The 19,346-nt window shown below is 48.0% G+C and overlaps 1 protein-coding gene across 6 annotated transcripts in view; it reads right to left on the reverse strand.

Moving 5' to 3' along the window:
* The window catches only part of SLC2A9 (solute carrier family 2 member 9), a 232,815-nt gene that overhangs the window by 18,658 nt on the left and 194,811 nt on the right, over nucleotides 1-19,346 (reverse strand). For 3 of the 6 annotated variants that reach the window (XM_061420818.1, XM_061420816.1, XM_061420817.1), the window contains one exon: nucleotides 11,583-11,710. In XM_061420818.1, the coding sequence (XP_061276802.1) occupies nucleotides 11,583-11,710 (128 nt within the window). The other 3 variants (XM_061420819.1, XR_009737120.1, XM_061420820.1) reach the window with 3 other exon arrangements.

Here is a 19,346-nt window from a genome sequence, read left to right on the forward strand (position 1 = left end):
GATGCTATCCAGCCATCTCATTCTCTGTTATCCCCTTCTCCTCCTGCCCCCAATCCCTCCCAGCATCAGGGTCTTTTCCAATGAGTCAACTCTTCACATGAGGTGGCCAAAGTATTGGAGTTTCAGCTTTAGCATCAGTCCTTCCAATGAACACCCAGGACTGATCTCCCTTAGAATGGACTGGTGGATCTCCTTGCAGTCCAAGCAACTCTCAAGAGTCTTCTCCAACACCACAGTTCAAAAGCATCAGTTCTTCAGTGCTCAGCTTTCTTCACAGTCCAACTCTCACATCCATACATGACCACTGGAAAAACCACAGCCTTGACTAGACGGACCTTTGTTGTCAAACTAATGTCTCTGTTTTTTAATATGCTATCTAGGTTGGTCATAACTTTCCTTCCAAGGAGTAAGCGTCTTTTAATCTCATGGCTGTAATCACCATCTGCAGTGATTTTGGAGCCCCCCAAAATAAAGTCTGACACTATTTCCACTGTTTCCCCATCTATTTGCCATGAAGTGATGGGACCAGATGCCATGATCTTAGTTTTCTGAATGTTGAGCTTTAGGTCAACTTTTTCACTTTCCTCTTTCACTTTCATCAAGAGGGTCTTTAGTTCCTCTTCACTTTCTGCCATAAGGGTGGTGTCATCTGCATATCTGAGGTTATTGATATTTCTCCCGGTAATCTTGATTCCAGCTTGTGCTTCTTCCAGCCCAGCTTTCTCATGATGTACTCTGCATAGAAGTTAAATAAGCAGGGTGACAGTATACAGCCTTGATGTATTCCTTTTCCTATTTGGAACCAGTCTGTTGTTCCATGTCCAGGTCTAACTGTTGCTTCCTGACTGCATATAAGTTTCTCAAGAGGCAGGTCAGGTGGTCTGGTAGTCCCATCTCTTTCAGAATTTCCCACAGTTTATTGTGATCCACACAGTCAAAGGTTTTGGCATAGTCAATAAAGCAGAAATAGATGTTTTTCTGGAACTCTCTTGCTTTTTCCATGATCCAGCGGATGTTGGCAATTTGATCTCTGGTTCCTCTGCCTTTTCAAAAACCAGCTTGAACATCTGGAAGTTCATGGTTCACGTATTGCTGAAGCCTGGCTTGGAGAATTTTGAGCATTACTTTACTAGCATGTGAGATGAGTGCAATTGTGTGGTAGTTTGAGCATTCTTTGGGTTTGGAATGAAAACTGACCTTTTCCAGTCCTGTGGCCACTGCTGAGTTTTCCAAATTTGCTGGCATGTTGAGTGCAGCACTGTCACAGCATCATCTTTCAGGATTTGAAATAGCTCAACTGGAATTCCATCACCTCCACTAGCTTTGTTCATAGTGATGCTTCCTAAGGCCCACTTGACTTCACATTCCAGGATGTCTGGCTCTGGGTGAGTGATCACACCATCGTGATTTTCTGGGTCACAAAGATCTTTTTTGTACAGTTCTTCTGTGTATTCTTGCCATCTCTTCTTAATATTTTCTGCTTCTGTTAGGTCCATACCATTTCTGTCCTTTATCGAGCCCATCTTTGCATGAAATGTTCCCTTGGTAGCTCTAATTTTCTTGAAGAGAAATCTCTAATCTTTCCCATTCTGTTGTTTCCCTATTTTTGTTTTTTTCCTCTATTGTTTTCTTATAAGAAGAGGCTATTAGGACCAGACATGCCCAGAAGGAAGGCCATGTGAGGATACAGGGAGAAGATGGCTGTCTACAAGCCTCAGGAGAGAGGCCTCAGAAGAAATCAGCCTTGCAAAAGCCTGTGTCTCAGATGTGAGCAAACAACAATTCTGTTGTTTAAGCCCCCTCGTCTATGGAACTTTGTTATGGCAGCCCCAGAAAGTGAATACAGTGGCTCTCGATTATTGCTGACATGGCTCCCAGAAGGGCTCTAGAATGGAAATGGTTCATTTATGGAGACTACAACAAACAGAAGTTGATCCCATGAGAGGGTCCCAGTGGGGTGAGCTTGTGAGTCCAGCATTTTTCCAGTGCCTTCATCATTGCCAGGAGCAGCCCCAAGAACCTGGCTCTCTTCCTTCGCTCCCATCCAGAAAGGGAATTTAACCATTGTCTTCCCTGGCTTGGGTCAGGAGGCTGACATTTCCTTAAATCTAAATGTGGCCTCCTGACCAGTGTCTCTGTCAGTGTGGCCAGCAGGGCCATTCAGTCTGAGTCAGAGTCATGCCTTCAAGGCTTCCTGAACAATCCCTGAAAACCCGGAGACCCTGGGGAAGCTCTAGCTGGTAGGAACTCTGCTTCCACAGTCCACAGAATTCTCCAGGCAAGAATTATGTCCATGGGCATAAGGAAATGTGTATACTATGATGCCAGGTGAGAAAAGTAAAAACCAAAGCAAAAAAATTGGTTCTAATTTTTATAAATATGAAAAATTACCAGTATTTGAAGGAAGGGTAGGAAACAGCATCATTAACCCATAACATGAGTGTTTTCACTTCATTTTCTTTATATTTTCATAGTTTCTACAGTGCACCATGTATAATTAGAATTGCCTCCTAACTATATAAGGGCTTCCCTGATAGCTCAGTTGGTAAAGAATCCACCTGCAATGCAGGAGACCCCGGTTCGATTCCTGGGTTGGGAAGATCTGCTGAAGAAGGCACAGGCTACCCACTCCTGTATTCTTGGGCTTCCCCTGTGGCTCAGCTGGTAAAGAATCTGCCTGCAGTGTGGAAGACCTGGGTTCGATCTCTGGACTGGGAAGATCCCCTGGAGAAGGGAAAGGCAACCCACTCCAGTATTTGGCCTGGAGAATTCCATGGACTGTATAGTCCATGGGGTCACAAAGAGTCGGACAGGACTGAGCAAATTTCACTTTCACTTTTCCTATCTATCATCTATCTTTCTATCAGTTGTCTTCTGTTATTTTTTTGGTGAAAATCTGCATTGTTGCTTTATGTCTGTGTTTTAAATTTACACAAACAGTACCGGGCCACAGACTCCACTTGCTGCTTTACTTCTTTCTCCCCTGGGTTTAGATTCACACATCTTCTCGATGAAGATTGAGCTTATTGCTTTTCACTGACACATAACTTTGGTACTGCGTACCTACTATGCTTTATTTATGCTTCCCCCAAGGTGTGGCTACTCAGGTTACCTTTCATCCCTTGTTGCCACAGATAGTACTGTAGTTAATATCCCTGTACAGTCTATCTTACATACCTTTGCAAAAATCTCTGGGTGGAGTTTGGGGTCACAGGATATATGGATACTTAATATTAATTGGGCTTCCCAGGAGGTGCTAGTGGTAAAGAACTTGGCCTCCAATGCAGGAGACACAAGAGACGCAGGTTCAACCTCTGGGTTGGGAAGATCCCCTGGAGAAGGAAGTGGCAACCCACCCACTCCAGTATTCCTGCCTGGAGAATTCCATGGGCAGAGGAGCCTGAGAGGCTACAGTCCATGGGGCTGCAAAGAGTCGGACACAACTGAGCGACAAAGCAATATGATTAATTGGCACTAGAGTGCAAAATCCCATGGAAGGAGGATCCTGGTGAGCTGCAGTCCAAGGGGTCGCTGGGAGTCAGACACGACTGAAGGACTTTTTACTTTCATGCATTGGAGAGGGAAATGGCAACCCACTCCAGTGTTCTTGCCTGGAGAATCCCGGGGACAGGGGAGCCTTGTGGGCTGCCGTCTATGGGGTTGCACAGAGTTGGGCACAACTGAAATGACTTAGCAGCAGCAGTAGCAGAGTGTTCCACCAGGGCGTGAGGGCTCCTATTTCCCTAGGTCTCTGTCAACACTTGGTATTCTCCAAGTGTCTAATTTTGACAGCTGGGCAAATACACAGAGGTATATTACTAGGGTAGTTTGCCTTTCTTTGATTTAAACAAGTTGCTTCTCTTCCCCTGTGTTACCACGTGCTTCTTGTCTGGGAACTGCCCTTTCCTATTTCTGTCCCTCTCCTAGAGGGACTCATGCTCTTTTATTGTTGACTTGCAGGAGGTCCTTCCTACTCTAAGGGCTAATCCCTGATCAGTTTAGAGGTCACACATGGCTTCTGTCATCATCTGTAGAATCCTTGACCTTGCCATTCCTCATTGGGTGCAAACCACCCCACCCCCAACCCCCATTTTGATATAATTGGACCTGTCCCTTCTCTCCCCACTGTTTGTGCTGTTAGGGGTCTTGTTCATCCCCAGCCTGGGTCACAGAGATACCTTCCTACTTGGTCCTCTGTTTGATTTTTAGTTTCACTTTTCACATTTGGTTCTTGAATCCATCTGGAATCGTTTTACACATTTCATCTATTTAGTCCCGGCTCCCTCTTTTTAAGTTTGAAAGTTTTTGCTTACACAAAGGGTTCAGTGGAGAGAACTATTAAAAAAGTTGGTGACCTATAAAATGCCCTCCCTCTAAATAGAAAGGAAGAAGGGCCCGAATATTTTTGGAAGGCTCTGTGCTTTGGAACTTCTGAACTGTGGAGCCAGGGTCATATCCATGGACATCCTGCCTGGGAACAAATCGACAATCAGCACTGCACTAATGGGCAACTGGGAAAGGGAAGGAACGAGCTGGGCTGAAGGTCAAGTTTAAGGAGGAAAGAAGGCCTGGCTATCAGGTGGGCCTCTCAAAAAGCCCTTGTTTTATGGATAAAATCTTCTGATGATGATGCCAATGGCAGTGTTGAAATCATAGAAATCTTCTGTGGACCAGTTCAGAGGTGTCTGAGTTCAACTTTGAAGGCAGTGCTGCTGATTGGCTGACATTGGTCTGTAACCAAAGGTGATGAAGACCAAGGATGTGTGATTGGTCCTGACAGCAAGGTGACTGTCATCAGCTTGGCTGTCCATCCAGCCAGGGCGATGCATCTGGGCCAGGTGCTGCCTTATGTAAGATCCTCCTCCCCACTCTGCAAAGTGGATTTACTCTGCTCCTGACTGCTCTCCCCACCCCATCCCCATCCTCCTGCCATCATCCTAATCTGACCCTGAGGACCATTTCCCCTGCAGGTGACAGATAACCACAGCTGCCAGGTCTCCCTGTCCACAAGCTGTTCTCTACCCGCTCAATCCAGCCTCTAGGCAGCCAGGATGAATCCAGAATGGTGAATACTGCTTGGTCTGTATAGTTTCCTAAATATCTGCATGACCGATTCTCAACCACAGTTACATGTTAGAATTATCTGGAACATTTTAAAAATACTGATAATTCCAACACCCCACCCCCCCAAACTGATTCAGAATCTTGGTGATGGTGGTGGCAGGTCCCAAGCATTAATCATTTATCTTACGCACCCTTCCCCCTGACCCATGGATCTCATGTTTCTGGAGCTGAGAACCCCTGGTCTACAGGATCAAGGGCAAGTTTTCTAGCAGAGCATTCAAGGTCTAGTAGGGTCTATCAGGCATTTACTGAAGAAATATCAGATGCCTGACACAAAGGCCTGGCATGCAATTACTATTTGTACTTAGTATGTGAATATCCACTTTGTTTCCTGATACTAAGTGTGTCCAGGCCCTTTTGTAATCTAGCAGGAGCCCTACCACCCCAGAACTGGCATCGCCTGACTCCTCCTAGGGGTCTTGGGGCCACTCTGTGCTCACCCTAGGGGGCAGCAGTCAGGGACTCAGCATCACACCCACCGGGTTTCTCCACCTGGGTACCTCAGACCAAACGTCCAAGCCTGGCTTCCAAAACCCACCTGTACTTCTTGTCGTCAGCTGTGCAACACCTTGACTTTGGCTTAGGGAGACTGATTTGGGACTTCTGGCCTCCACAGCTAGAAGAGAGTAGATTTCTATTGTTTTAAGCCACCCAGTTTGTGTTAATTTGTTACAGCAGTCCTGGGAAAGGCACACACTCCCCATTCCTCAACTCTGTGTTACCACTTTGCTGACTTGCATCCCCTTCAGACTCCCTGAGGTCTCACCTGCTGAAACTCATCCACCTGTCTGCACCTTTATCATCCCTGCCCATGGCCTGTCCTCCGCTGTGACCCATGTGTAATAAAGCTTTGCAAGCATTGTGATATACTCTCACAATAACTTTAGGAGGAAGCTCTGTTATCGTTCCCCATACACAGACGAGGAACAGAGGTCTGGAGAAATCCCAGCTCAGACAGCATATCAGCAGAGAGCAGGGACTCAAACCCAGGTCCTCTGATGACAAATCTTGAGCCCTCAACCTCTTTCCAGGCTTATTAAGTGCTACAAGCAAAGCTCCTAAAGTTGTGGCTCTCTTGCCGGGGAGCAGGGTAGGAAGATCCACGGAGTGATTGCCCCAGCCTCTCACTCAGCACGCAGAAGCATCAGGCAGCTGGGAGCCCAGGAGCACGTGGCGATGAGCAGGTCTGCTCTGCAGATGGACAAGAACCAGTGTTCATCTCAGTGCTGGGGAGAGTGGCCTCCAGGAGCCATGCCAGGGGCTTGATGCAGGATTCCTCAGGTCGGTAAGGGGGGTAGCCATGCCTGCTCTGACCACTAGCTTCTCCCCTAAATTGGTTCCTCCAAATAATGTGCTTGAGGAATTTGACAAGACCAAATCCACAATAGTTTAGATCCTTTGTTGTTGCTGTCATTTAGTTACTCAGTTGTGTCCAGCTCTTTGCGATCCCATGTACTATAGCCTGCCTGGCTCCTCTGTCCATGGGGATTTCTAGGCAAGAATAGTGGAGTGGGTAGCATTGTCGTTTGTTGGCAAAGTAATGTCTCTGCTTTTAAATATGCTGTCTAGGTTGGTCATAACTTTTCTTCCAAGGAGTGTCTTAATTTCATGGCTGCAGTCACCATCTGCAGTGATTTTGGAGCCCCCAAAAATAAAGTCTGCCACTGTTTCCACTGTTTCTCCATCTATTTGCCATGAAGTGATGGGACTGGATGCCATGATCTTAGTTTTCTGAATGTTGAGCTTTAAGCCAACTTTTTCACTTTCCTCTTTCACTTTCCTCAAGAGGCTCTTTAGTTCTTCACTTTCTGCCATAAGGGTGGTGTCATCTGCATATCTGAGGTTATTGATATTTCTCCTGGCAATCTTGATTCCAGCTTGTGCTTCATCCAGCCCAGCATGTCTCATGAAGTACTCTGCACAGAAGTTAAATAAGCAGGGTGACAATATACAGCCTTGATATACTCCTTTCCTGATTTGGAACTAGTCTGTTGTTCCATGTCTAGTTCTAACTATTGCTTCCTGACCTGCATACAGATTTCTCAAGAGGCAAGTCAGGTCCGTCTAATCAAGGCTATGGTTTTTCCAGTGGTCATGTATGGAAGTGAGAGTTGAACTATAAAGAAATCAGAGGGCTCAAGAATTGATGCTTTTGAACTGTGGTGTTGGAGAAGACTCTTGAGAGTCTCTTGGACTGAAAGGAGATCCAACCAGTCCATCCTAAAGGAAATCAGTCCTAAATGTTTATTGGAAGGACTGACACTGAAGCTGAAACTCCAATACTTTGGCCACCCGATATGAAGAGTTGACTCATTGGAAAAGACTCTGATGCTTGGAGGGATTGAAGGCAAGAGTAGAAGAGGATGACAGAGGATGAGATGGCTGGATGGCATCACCGACTTGATGGACATGAGTTTGAGTGAACTCTGGGAGTTGGTGATGGACAGGGAGGCCTGTCATGCTGCAGTCCACGGGGTCTCAAAGAGTCAGACAAGACTGAGCGACTGAACTGAACTGAGCCATTTCCTACTCCAGAGGATCTTCCCAATTCATATATCAAACCAGCATCTCCTGAATTGCAGGCAGATTCTTTACCTCTGAGTCACCAGGGAAGCCCTTAGAGCCCCTGACGGTGTCATTTTCAAGCCTGTACTGGCACCTTTCACCCTCTGCATGGGAGACACTGGTGAAGATGTGTGACTCTTGGTGGATATTGTAGAGTTCAGTGGTCAAGAATGCACACCCTTGAGGTGCAAGGGTTTCAGTTCCACCTCTGCCACTCGTTATGTTAGCTGGGCACTCTTGGCTAAGTGACTTAACCTTTCTGTGCACTTATTTGTCCAGCTGTGAAATGAGGCCATAATGGCACTTGCCACACAGGGCTGGTGGGGGATCAAATGAATTACAATACATACAGAGCATGGTAATTCTTGATCAATGTCAGCTCTGACTGTCTATCTGGCTGGTTTCCTACACTATTAGTGTCCTCTGGCTGCTGTAACAAATTATCATATATGTGGTGGCTTGAAACAACAGAAATGCATGCTGTCACAGCTCTGGCAGCCAGAGTCTGAAATCAGTGCCACTGGTGTTAGCAGGGCCACGTTCAAGTGTGTCCTGTGCCCGTCGTGGGTCCTTGACAGACGTTACCTCTCACTTAGCCATTCATTTGGTTGTGACCAGACCTCGGGCTACACAACTGGATACAACGTGGCTTAGGGCCTGTCCTGCAGGCTTTGGTCACCTTGTTCTGGAGACAGACACAGAGGTTCACCTTCATAGATCCCATCGTCTTGGCCTGTACAAGGGGGTGGGCTCTAAGGATTAGGTATGTAATGATGAGAATGCCCACCTCTGGGGGCCCTGAGACCCTTGGGCTTAGGGGACTCCAAGCAAAGGCTTGTTGACCGCCTGGCAGAGTTGCATTTAGGGGATTCACGGGGCTGGTGGGAGGGGTCCTCTGCCTACACTGAGATGGACCATGTCCTCACAAGCTTCTTGCTTTCCAGGAGACCCCACTGCCAGCTTTTCACAACGGGCTACATTGACCCAGTGGGCTCCTGCAGAGGGTCCTGCAGTTGGAATTCCTCCCTTGGCTCCTCCAGGCCACTTTCCTATATTCCCTGAATGGCTACAAACATTGCCCTGCAAGGTCAAGGTCAAGGTCAGGAGGTCCCTCTCTGATGTGGGACCCACATCTTTCTCCAGCTCTAGCCCCAAATGCCAAAGACAGTGACATGACCTGAGCCTGATGCCTCCCAGGGAATGGATCAGAGACCTGCCTTCCAGGCCTTCCCAGCCATGTCTTTCTTTGCCAGCCCCTGCACTTCTCCCTGAACTGCCACAAGCCCTGAAACTTGTACCTGTAAAGAGTGATTCCCTCTAAAAGAAGGAAAAAAAAAAAAAAAGAGTGATTCCCCCAGCCCTCCTGTGACACCTGTACCCTGACGCCTCTGAGAGGAACCAGCCAGTCTGGATGCTGTAAGACTGCCATGCACACGTGTATCACTTGTGCTGGTGGGGCCCGGCTCTGTGGGTAGGGGGCACCACTTCTGCCCCTGAGCCTTTAAACAAGGCTGTGCCCTCCTTCATCTTGTCCCCTGCCCCCGACCAGGCTCTCAGCATCCCTATGACTTCTCTATGAGAGCATCCTGATAGTACAAGTGGAAGCATCCACACATGTGGTGACAGTCTTGGCATATGGCTCTTGCAGAAGGGACATTATGGCATTCAGGGTCCTACTCTGCCCTGGCTCATCACAGCAGGGTGACCTAGCATGAACAATGATATCAGAAACCTCTCAGGCTCCTGGGGTTTCCAGCCAGGTGAGCGCCCAGCTGGAACTGAGTTGGTTGGAATGCAGGTGACCCCTAACACATCTTCAAAGCCATCAGAAATTGGGTTATTGTGAAAGGAGTGTGAAACCTGTAAAAACCATGATGGGAGAGGAAGTCTGTGGCTGTGACTGTGTTCTGACAGATTCTCACCAGCTCCCGGGCCTCGGGCAAGTCTCCCAAGCCTGCTGAGCCTGACTTCCCACCCTGAGAAGCAGCCTAGGGCCCTGGTCAGGGAAGGACACAAACTTTCTGGCTCTTCCCCTTCTGGACACCAGGCAGCATGCATTTCTCCTTAGGTAAGGTGTGGCTGTGTGATTTTCACTCATGGGAGTTTGCCTGGAACACACATTGCTGCCATGCCAAGGTCTTAACTGGCAGGTGTGAGACTGGACACATTCCCTCCACCTGCCACAGGGCAGTTATTCCAGAAGGAGAGGGCTCTGCCAATCATCATCCCTAAAGCTCTGGGGCAGAAAGTGAAGTCGCTCAGTCGTGTCCGACTCTTTGTGACCCCATGGTCTGTAGCCTACCAGGCTCCCCCATCCATGGGATTTTCCAGGCAAGAATACTGGAGTGGGTTGCCATTTCCTTCTCCAGGGGATCTTCCCAACCCAGGGATTGAATCCAGGTCTCCCTCATTGCAGGCAGAATGCTTTACCGTCTGAGCCACCATATGCTAGGGGAAAAAAAAAGACCTTGGACAGAATCTCCGCTTAATCTATAGGAAGATGGGGAGCTGTGAGCTGAGAGAGAAACAATTGGAAGAGAATTTTCCCCACAATAATGAATATTTTACTGATGCCAGCTCTGTTGGCTTGGAGCCAAACTGGGAGAAGCCATTGAAAGTTTGAAGTCAGTTGAACAGACAACTTGTTATGCTCTGAGCACGGCCGGACAAACATGCCCCGAGGATGGAGTAGATGGATGTGGATTCCCTGGTCCATGGCCTCCCTGTGTTACTTATGTTTCAGAGATGCAGTGGCTGTAGCTAAGTCAGGATGCTTTACAAGTTACACAGTGGGGCAGCCCCTAATTCTGAGACTGAGAGGACAGAGTAGTAGATGGAGAATGTGGAAGAGGAAGATGGGGCGGGACGGAGCCACCAGTTTGAATGATGACTTGGAACCTTGGGCTGACCCCGTCTACTCCCTGAACCTCAGCTTCTCTGTAAGATGGAGAGGATGAGAAACCGCAGTGCAGGGCTGCCTGAGGGCGTCGTGAATTCATAAACCCCATGCCGGGGGCCTGGTGCAGAGTAACTGGTCCACAACCGGGCATGCAGGAGTTCCCATCATGTGGGCCTGCCTGCAGCAGAGTCTCTGAAATGTGCTGGGCTTGGTGCTAGTCAAGCAACAGGCAGAGAATTAATGGAGGGGCTGCAGAGGGTTGAATTAAGCCCCCCAAATGGAGGGTGGGTTCTTGCTCAGAGGTTTCTGATGGAGTCTCACCTTCACCAGTGGTGTCACCTGCTCTCTGGGCAGCAGGGAGCCCTGGTGGGTCTTAGAGCAGGGAAGCCTGATCCTCCCTCCTGGAGTGCAGCTGGCCCCTTGCTCTGTGAGGAACACTTGTAAAGCCCTTGTCTTTTGTGTTCCTGGCCCTGGAGAGCTCTCTGATATAATTTATCTCCTCTCTTGTCTTTTTTCTCCTTTGGTTCCAGCCACACTGGCCTCCTTACACAAAAAGAACTTGTATCTGTTTCCTGAGTTATCATTCTCCTGTCAAAGGTGGTCACCCTTGGGACAATGACCCCCATTAGCTGTGGTGATGCTGAAGACAATGAGGATGCTACAGGCATGGCAGGGTGGCATGGGTACTGGAACCATGACATGGACCTTGTCTCACTCACACCAGGGCAAGTGCATTGCAGGTTTGAGATTCTCACCGAGGTTTCCCTGCAGACCTTCAGTGATGTGAATCTGCCCCCATGACAGCCCTTAGCACTCAAGGGCAACTCCCAAAAGATACAGGAGGGAGAAAGAGGATTAGAGTTTGGGCCAAAGCACATTTCTCCTATCCTCAGGCCAGCAGAATTTTCATTTGAGAGAGAATCAACCTCTGTGTTATGAATCATCCATCACTTGGAGGGGATCTCATGACCAAGAGCCCCCTTGTCAGTCTCACCTGAATGAATGGGAAGAGGAGGCCGATGATGAAGTTGGAGAGCCAGTTGACAGTGCCCACCACGGTAAAGGCAGCTGGCCGCTGGGCTTGCTGGAAGAACTCGCTGGTCAGGATGAAGGGAATGCCACCTGCAACCAGAGCCAGGGCATGGGTTAATCACCCCAGGGACGTCTGGCCACCAGCACCCATCTCTATTTGGCAGGGGAGCCCCTCCTGGTAAGAGGCAGCTCTGCCTGGGAGAGTGACACCTTTGGGCATGAGTGTTGGAATTATAGCCTGTAACCCCTAAAGATACACAAACCATTTCTCTGACCTGGTCCTCCCAAATGAGAGACGATTCATCTTCTAGGCTCTCCCATCTCAGTTTGGGAATCACTAGGTTGGACTTCCCAGGTGGCAATAGGGGTAAAGAACCTGCCTGCCAATACATGAGACATGAGAGATTCGGGTCCGATCTCTGGGTTGGGAAGATCCCCTGGAGGAAGGCATGGCAACCCACTCCAGTATTCTGGCCTGGAGAATCCCATGGATAGAGGAGCCTGGCGGGCTACAGTCCATGGGGTCACAGAGAGTTGGACATGACTGAAGTGACTTAGCACACACGCACAGGCTGGATTCACTCATTCCATCAAGATTCAGTGATTATTGGCTGTGCTGGGGCTGGCCCCACAGTCCTGGAGGAAAGTGGTCATGCCCCTGCACTTCTGAGACTCCCTTATCTGGTGGGGGAGAAAGGATGACTTATTACAAAGGAAGTGAGGGAATAATAACTAATGCAGCATGTGATAAGCGCTGGAGGAAATGCTCAAGGCAATGGAGGGGGTGGAGATCCAGGTTAGCAGTGGTAGGGAGAGCTCTCTGGGCAGGTGATGGTGGAGATACGGCTCAAAGGAGGAGATGCAGCTTGTGAAGATTTGGGATGATCATGCCGACGGAAGGATGAAAGGGCAGAGACCCTGAGGGGTGAAAAGGATTGAGAAGATTCCTGAGAGTCTCTTGGACTGCAAGGAGATCAAACCAGTCAATCCTAAAGGAAATCAACCCTGAATATTCACTGGAAGGCCTGATGCTGAAGCTCCAAATACTTTGGCCACCTGATGCAAAGAGCCTACTCATTGGAAAAGACTCTGATGCTGGGAAAGATTGAGGGCAGGAGGAGAAGGGGATGACCCAGGATGAGACAGTTGGATAGCATCACCTACTCAATGGACATTGAGGGACAGGGAGGCCTGGTGTGCTGCAGTCCATGGGGTCACAAAGGCTCGGACGTGACTGAGCAACTGAAAAACAACAAGGTCTATAACAGAGGCTATCCTGTTTGGACATCTGAGGAAGGGGATAGAGGAAGGGGATGGGATGGCAAAGGTGAGCAGGGCCAGTTAAGCAGCCTCTGGAGATCAAGGAGAGGGGCTGCCATTGAGGAAAACCGATGAGGGGTTTAAAGGAGGGATTGATGTGATCAATTGGCACTTCGTAGAGACCACTGCTGTTTGGAGGAAGGACTGGAGGAGGCAGAGGTTGATGCAGGAGGCTGTTGGGGCTGGCAGGAGCAGATGATGGCGGTCTAGAGGGTTCGGATGGTGGCGGTGGGGATGGATGGAAGGGGCTGATTTGGGTAGTTGCCACCCCATGGATGCAAAGCTCTCAAGGTGAGCATTGCACCCTGAAACCATAGCACTCATTGTCAGGTTCAACCAAGGAACCCAAGGTCACACATCCAGGACCAGCTCAAGCCTGTGTCTCTCCAGAGCTTTCACCATGACTGCCCCAGCATGCTGCCCGCAAGCCTTGGACTCTGCACCTCAAAAATGACTCAGAATGGACCACCCATGACCCACACCCTGACCCTGCCCTGCTAGACTGTGAGCCCTCCAGGGAAGCTGGCATCTCCATTGGCCTGGCAGAGTAGACAGGTGACTGATATTTACATACTTGAAGTAAATGCTCAACATTTGATTTTGAAAAGGCTTGATATACTGTTTGCTACAAAAAAGGTGGATGCTTTATCTTAAAGGTGTCTATCAAAATGATGTGCAGGAACAATGGTTTCATGGTAAAATGTGCTACAACCAGCCTTAGGTCTATGAAGCACGTGTGACTATGTTGGCAAGTGTGTCACACACCTACTGCCACGAGCCTTGCTGCACGTCCCAGGGGGCAGTTCACAGGTCTGCTGAAGCCTGAACAGGGCCGAGGGCTGATGTTTCACCTTCCTGACTTCCCTGGATGTGTTTTGGAAGCATCTGTAGGTAACTTATTAACACTTCTGCCGCCGGTTTATTAGTTTACAGTGGAGCAGAATGTTGACAAACCTGCCCCCTTGCACTTTGTTTGCTGTTCAGGGCTGAGGCCATGATTTGTTTACTGGTTATGGTGCCTCCTCCCAGCACAGGACCTAGGATACAGACACCAGGTACTCTGTAAAGATTTGCATGATCAGTGGAGGAACGGTTAAGACACCCTGGGTTCAAGGACATCTACATCATGTCTCTTCTCTCTTTCTCTCTCAGGCCTTCAGGCCACCCCTGCAGGACAAATATAAGCAACCATGACAATCCTGCACAGCGCACTGTGCCAATGGGTTTTCATTTCCATTATTTCCTTCAAACTCCCCAGCCAAAGAAGGTGGTGAGACATGGTGAGTTAGGGCTCTAGTGTCAGTAAGAACAGGTGGAAGTTCTGGGTCCACCATATCCCTCTAGAATGCAGATCTATCACAAGTGAGGTATGATAGAAGGGACTTACTAGAGAGAGGAGGGGGTTTGTGAGGATTAAATGAACTACTGTGTGCAATCACTTAGTATAAGTCTGCTCCATGTGAGGTACTGAATAAATGTTAATTATACAATAATTGTTAGCTACTAGAATAGCTAGAATAATAAAACTAGAATAATAGTTTTAAACTCATCTGCATTATTTCCTCCCATTGTGTGAGCTAACTGTAACTCAAAGAAGGGGCGTGACTAGCCCAAGGTCTATTGACAGAGGGATGATGGCGATGGTGATGATGGTGATAGTGGTGATGGTGAAGGTGATGGCGATGACAGTGGTGAAGGTGATGATAGTGGGGAAGGTGATGGTGATGATAGTGGTGATGGTGATGACAGTGGTAATGGTGATGATAGTGGTGATGGTGATGAAGGTGATGATGGTGATGGTGATGATAGTGGTGATGGTGGTGATGATGGTGATGGTGATGCTGATGATAGTGATAGTGGTGATGGTGATGACAGTGGTAATGGTGATGATGGTGGTGATGGTGATGATAGTGGTGATGATGGCGATGGTGATGCTGATGATAGTGATAATTGTGATGGTGGTGATGGTGATAGTGATGATAGTGGTGATGGTGATGACAGTGGTGATGGTGATGATAGTGATGATGGTGATGACAGTGGTGATGGTGATGACAGTGGTGATGGTGAAGGTGACGGTGATGATGGTGATGGTGGTGATAGTGGTGATGGTGGTGATGATGGCAATGGTGATGCTGATGATAGTGGTAATGGTGATGGTGGTGATAGTGGTGATGGTGATGACAGTGGTGATGGTGATGATAGTGGTGATGGTGATGATAGTGGTGATAGTGATGATGGTGGTGATGGTGATGACAGTGGTGATGGTGATGATAGAGGGGAAGGTGATGGTGATGATAGTGGTGATGGTGATGACAGTGGTGATGGTGATGATAGTGGTGATGGTGATGATGGTGGTGATGGTGATGACAGTGGTGATGGTGATGATAGTGGGGAAGGTGATGGTGATGATAGTGGTGATGGTGATGATAGTGGTGATGGTGATGACAGTGGTGATGGTGATGATAGTGGGGAAGGTGATGGTGATGATAAAGGGGAAGGTGATGGTGATGATAGTGGGGAAGGTGATGGTGATGATAAAGGGGAAGGTGATGGTGATGATAGAGGGGAAGGTGATGGTGATGATAGTGGTGATGGTGATGATAGTGGTGATGGTGATGACAGTGGTGATGGTGATGATAGTGGGGAAGGTGATGGTGATGATAAAGGGGAAGGTGATGGTGATGATAGTGGTGATGGTGATGGTGATGGTGATGATAGTGGTGATGGTGATGACAGTGGTTATGGTGATGATAGTGGTGATGGTGATGATAGTGGTGATGGTGGTGATGATGGCAATGGTGATGCTGATGATAGTGGTAATGGTGATGGTGGTGATAGTGGTGATGGTGATGGTGGTGATAATGCCGCTCATTGTGATAATGATGCTAGTAATGATGGTGGAGGTGATGATGATAATGATGCTAGTGATAATGATGGTGGTGATGGTGGTGGTGTGATGCTAGCCAGGATGGTGATAATGACAGTGATCATGATAGAAATGATGGTGATAATGATGAAGGTAGAGATAGTGGTGTTGCTGCAGCTGCTGAATGATGGTGGTGGTAATTGTGACAGGTATTGGGAAAAGCTCTTGACATACATTATTTCACTTAATTATCACTACTGTATGGTAGTAGGATTCCCTTGTGGCTCAGATGGTAAAGAGTCTGCCTGCAATGCAGGAGACCCAGGTTCAATCCTTGGGTCGGGAAGATCCCCTGGAGAAGGAAATGGCAACCCACTCCAGTATTCTTGCCTGGAGAATCCCAGGGACGGGGGAGCCTGGTGGGCTACCGTCCATAGGGTCGCAAAGAGTCGGACAGGAGTGATCGACTTCACTTTCACTTTTTTTGTGCCCTATGTGGTAGTACCACATGATAGCTAGAGCACGGCTGGGGGTATCACACAGTGGTTAGTGCACGGGATGGGATATATTCATGGTTAAGGGCACTGGGTGGCATATGGCACTCAGCTCCTGTGTCTCTGGCTCCGCTGTTGCAGTAACTAAGTTTTCTTGGACAACTGCAACCCTGGTGTCCACCACGAGGAGCCATCTGACACAGGTCTAGCCTCACAACCTTTCTCCTGCAGGAGACAAACCTGATTTCAATTCCCACATCTCTCTCTACTGGCTATGTGACCAAGCAAGTGAATGAAAGTCACTCAGTCATGTCCGACTCTTTGCGACCCCATGGACTGTAGTCCCGCCAGGCTCCTCTGTCCATGGGATTCTCCAGGCAAGAGTACTGGAGGTAAGGACATCTATGGCTCTCCGTTTTCACATCTATTAAGTGATGATAAGACTAGTTCCTACCCCTTGGCATTGTTTTGAGGATCAGATGCAGCAAGCTTAGCAATGTGTGTCTGTCCTGTTATTTATGCTCCTGGCAAGCTTCCCTAAACATTTTCTTTAGTTCCCTTCCTCCTCCTCTGCTGTTTTCTAGCTCTAGCCAGGTACTCTAGAAAAATCTCAATTTCTACATAAAAGAAATAAAAGGCAGCTGTCCAAACTTTCTTATGATTCATATTCATTAAAATTCTTCAATGGAACCACTATCGTCAATTTCAAAAGCCCTTTAAAAGGTCTAGAAACCCCTTTAAAAATCTCCATCAGTGTGTCCATAAATCACATAATCCTTTAAACACATTTCCCCTGGAGTACCAGCTTTGAAAAATAGCTTATTAAAATTTTTAAATCAAATATAATCATTTTGAAAATTCTTTATGGCTATTCTGCTGCATTTTTCACTAGGCTTAATCTTGTTTGTTCATTTGCTCACCCATTTTCATCCAACGTTTATGTACCAAGTCCTTTGCTGAGTATTTTCAGAATCTACTAGTTCACATCCTAATCCCCCACTGGACACGTGAGGAGACCAAGGCACAGAATGGCTTGTTCAAGGCAGCACAAGCTGTAAATAATAGTGCATGCCAAATCGTGTCTGACTCTGTGTGACCTCATGGACTGCAGCCCACCAGGCTCCTCTATCCATGGGATTCTCCAGGCAAGAATACTGGAGTGGGTTGCCATGCCCTCCTCCAGGGGATCTTCTCGACCCAGGGATAGAACCCAGGTCTCTTATGTCTCCTGCATTGGCAGGAGGGTTCTTTACCACTAGTGCCACCTGGGAAGTCAGACCTGGTCCCAAAACCAAGAGCTTCTGGTTTAGGGAAAAGATTCTCTCCCTTGCTCTTTCCCTAGGAGATGTTAGACAGAGGATGAAGACAGGGTTTCCAAAGAGGTTTGTTTTACGATGGTAAGCACAGCCGGCTGCTTGAGGACAGGGAGCTGACACCAGAACCCAGTCGATGTAGGAAGGAGGCTGAATGCTTTGGAAGCTACCCTAGCTTTGAGGCTGCCTGTTCAGCCAAATGGGAGAGGCGGGCTGTCCTTTTGTCTCTGGGGAGCTTGGATGCCCACACCCTTGTAGCCCTTGCAGAGGCTTGTCCCATCCTGACTCAGTGGGCACCTCTGGCTCTGCTAATTTTTGGCCCTCCTCTAAGCCTCAGTTTTCCCACCTATAACCTGAGCACAGGGATGAGCTATTTGAAACCTCGGTAAAACCTGTTTACTTGGCACATGTTAATTATGACTATGCCAAGGCGCCCAGGCTAATGGCTAAGAGCACTGGCTTTGGAATCAGATAAACTCTCCACTTCCAGCCTGTGTGTGTGACCACAAGCAAGTCACATGGCTCTCAATTTTCCCATCCATAAAATGAGGCTAGAGCCATAGCTCCTACCTCTTAGCATAGTGTGGGGATTAAATGAGACAGGGCTGAGGACTTCCCGGGTGGTTCAGTGGATTAGAGAATCTGCATTGCAAAGTGGGGGACTCAGGTTTGATCCCTGGTTGGGGAAGTAAGATCCCACATGCCTCAGAGCAACAAGAGAGGATCTGTGCACTGCAGTGAAAGATCCCACAGGATGAAGCAATGATCCTGAGTGCTTCAACTAAGACCCGAGCAACCAAATACATAAATACTTACAAAAATGAAAATAATGAGACAGTGCTTAGCAAAGTGTACAATACATAGCAAAGGCTCAATCATATCAACTGCTATAGCTCTTCTTCTCTTCATTCATTCACTTAATATAGTTCATTGTGTATTGACTATGAGCCAGATGCTGGAGGGCTTCCCTGGTAGTTCAGCTGGTAAAGAATCCACCTGCAATGCAGGAGACCCCGGTTCGATTCCTGGGTTGGGAAGATCCCCGGAGAAGAGATACGCTAGCCACTCCAGTATTCTTGGGCTTCCTTGAAGGCTCAGCTGGTAAAGATTCCGCCTGCAATGCAGAAGACCTAGGTTCTACTCCTAGGTAGGGAAGATCCCCTGGAGGAGGGCATGGCACCCACTCCAGTATTCATACTTGGAGAATCCCCATGGACAGGGGAGCCTTGTGAGTTACAGTCCATGGGGTCGCAAAGAGTCGGACATGACTGAGCGAATAAGCACAGCACAGCAGCACAGATTCTGGGATGTCGATGGTAAAAAGCAGATTTAACTTCTGATTTCAAGGAGCTGCCAGCATCTGGGGACCCACTAAGTCAAGAAAGCCAAAGCCATCACAAGACTAACCTTCTCCTGGACCACGCCTCTTCTGAGCAATTTTAACCATAAAGATAGTTCATGCGTTAAGTACTTCCTGTGTGTCAGGCTCTGGGAAAGTTTTCCCTTTGTGGAGTTTTAAATTATTTCAGAAATCAAGTGATGAATTCCATAGGGATATGGCATCAGACATGGTTAATCATGGGTAAGGAGGAATTACAAGTCACCAGGAGTTGCTGGTCTGAACTGAAAGAACAAAGGCAGCTTGCTCCTTTTGTATCCAGAGATGCTGCAAAATTGAGTACCACCTGGGGACTTTCCTGGCGGTCCAGTGGCTAAGACTCTGTGCTCCCAAT

The sequence above is a fragment of the Bos javanicus genome, chromosome 6, assembly GCF_032452875.1.
Source record: "Bos javanicus breed banteng chromosome 6, ARS-OSU_banteng_1.0, whole genome shotgun sequence".
Lineage (NCBI taxonomy): Eukaryota > Metazoa > Chordata > Mammalia > Artiodactyla > Bovidae > Bos > Bos javanicus.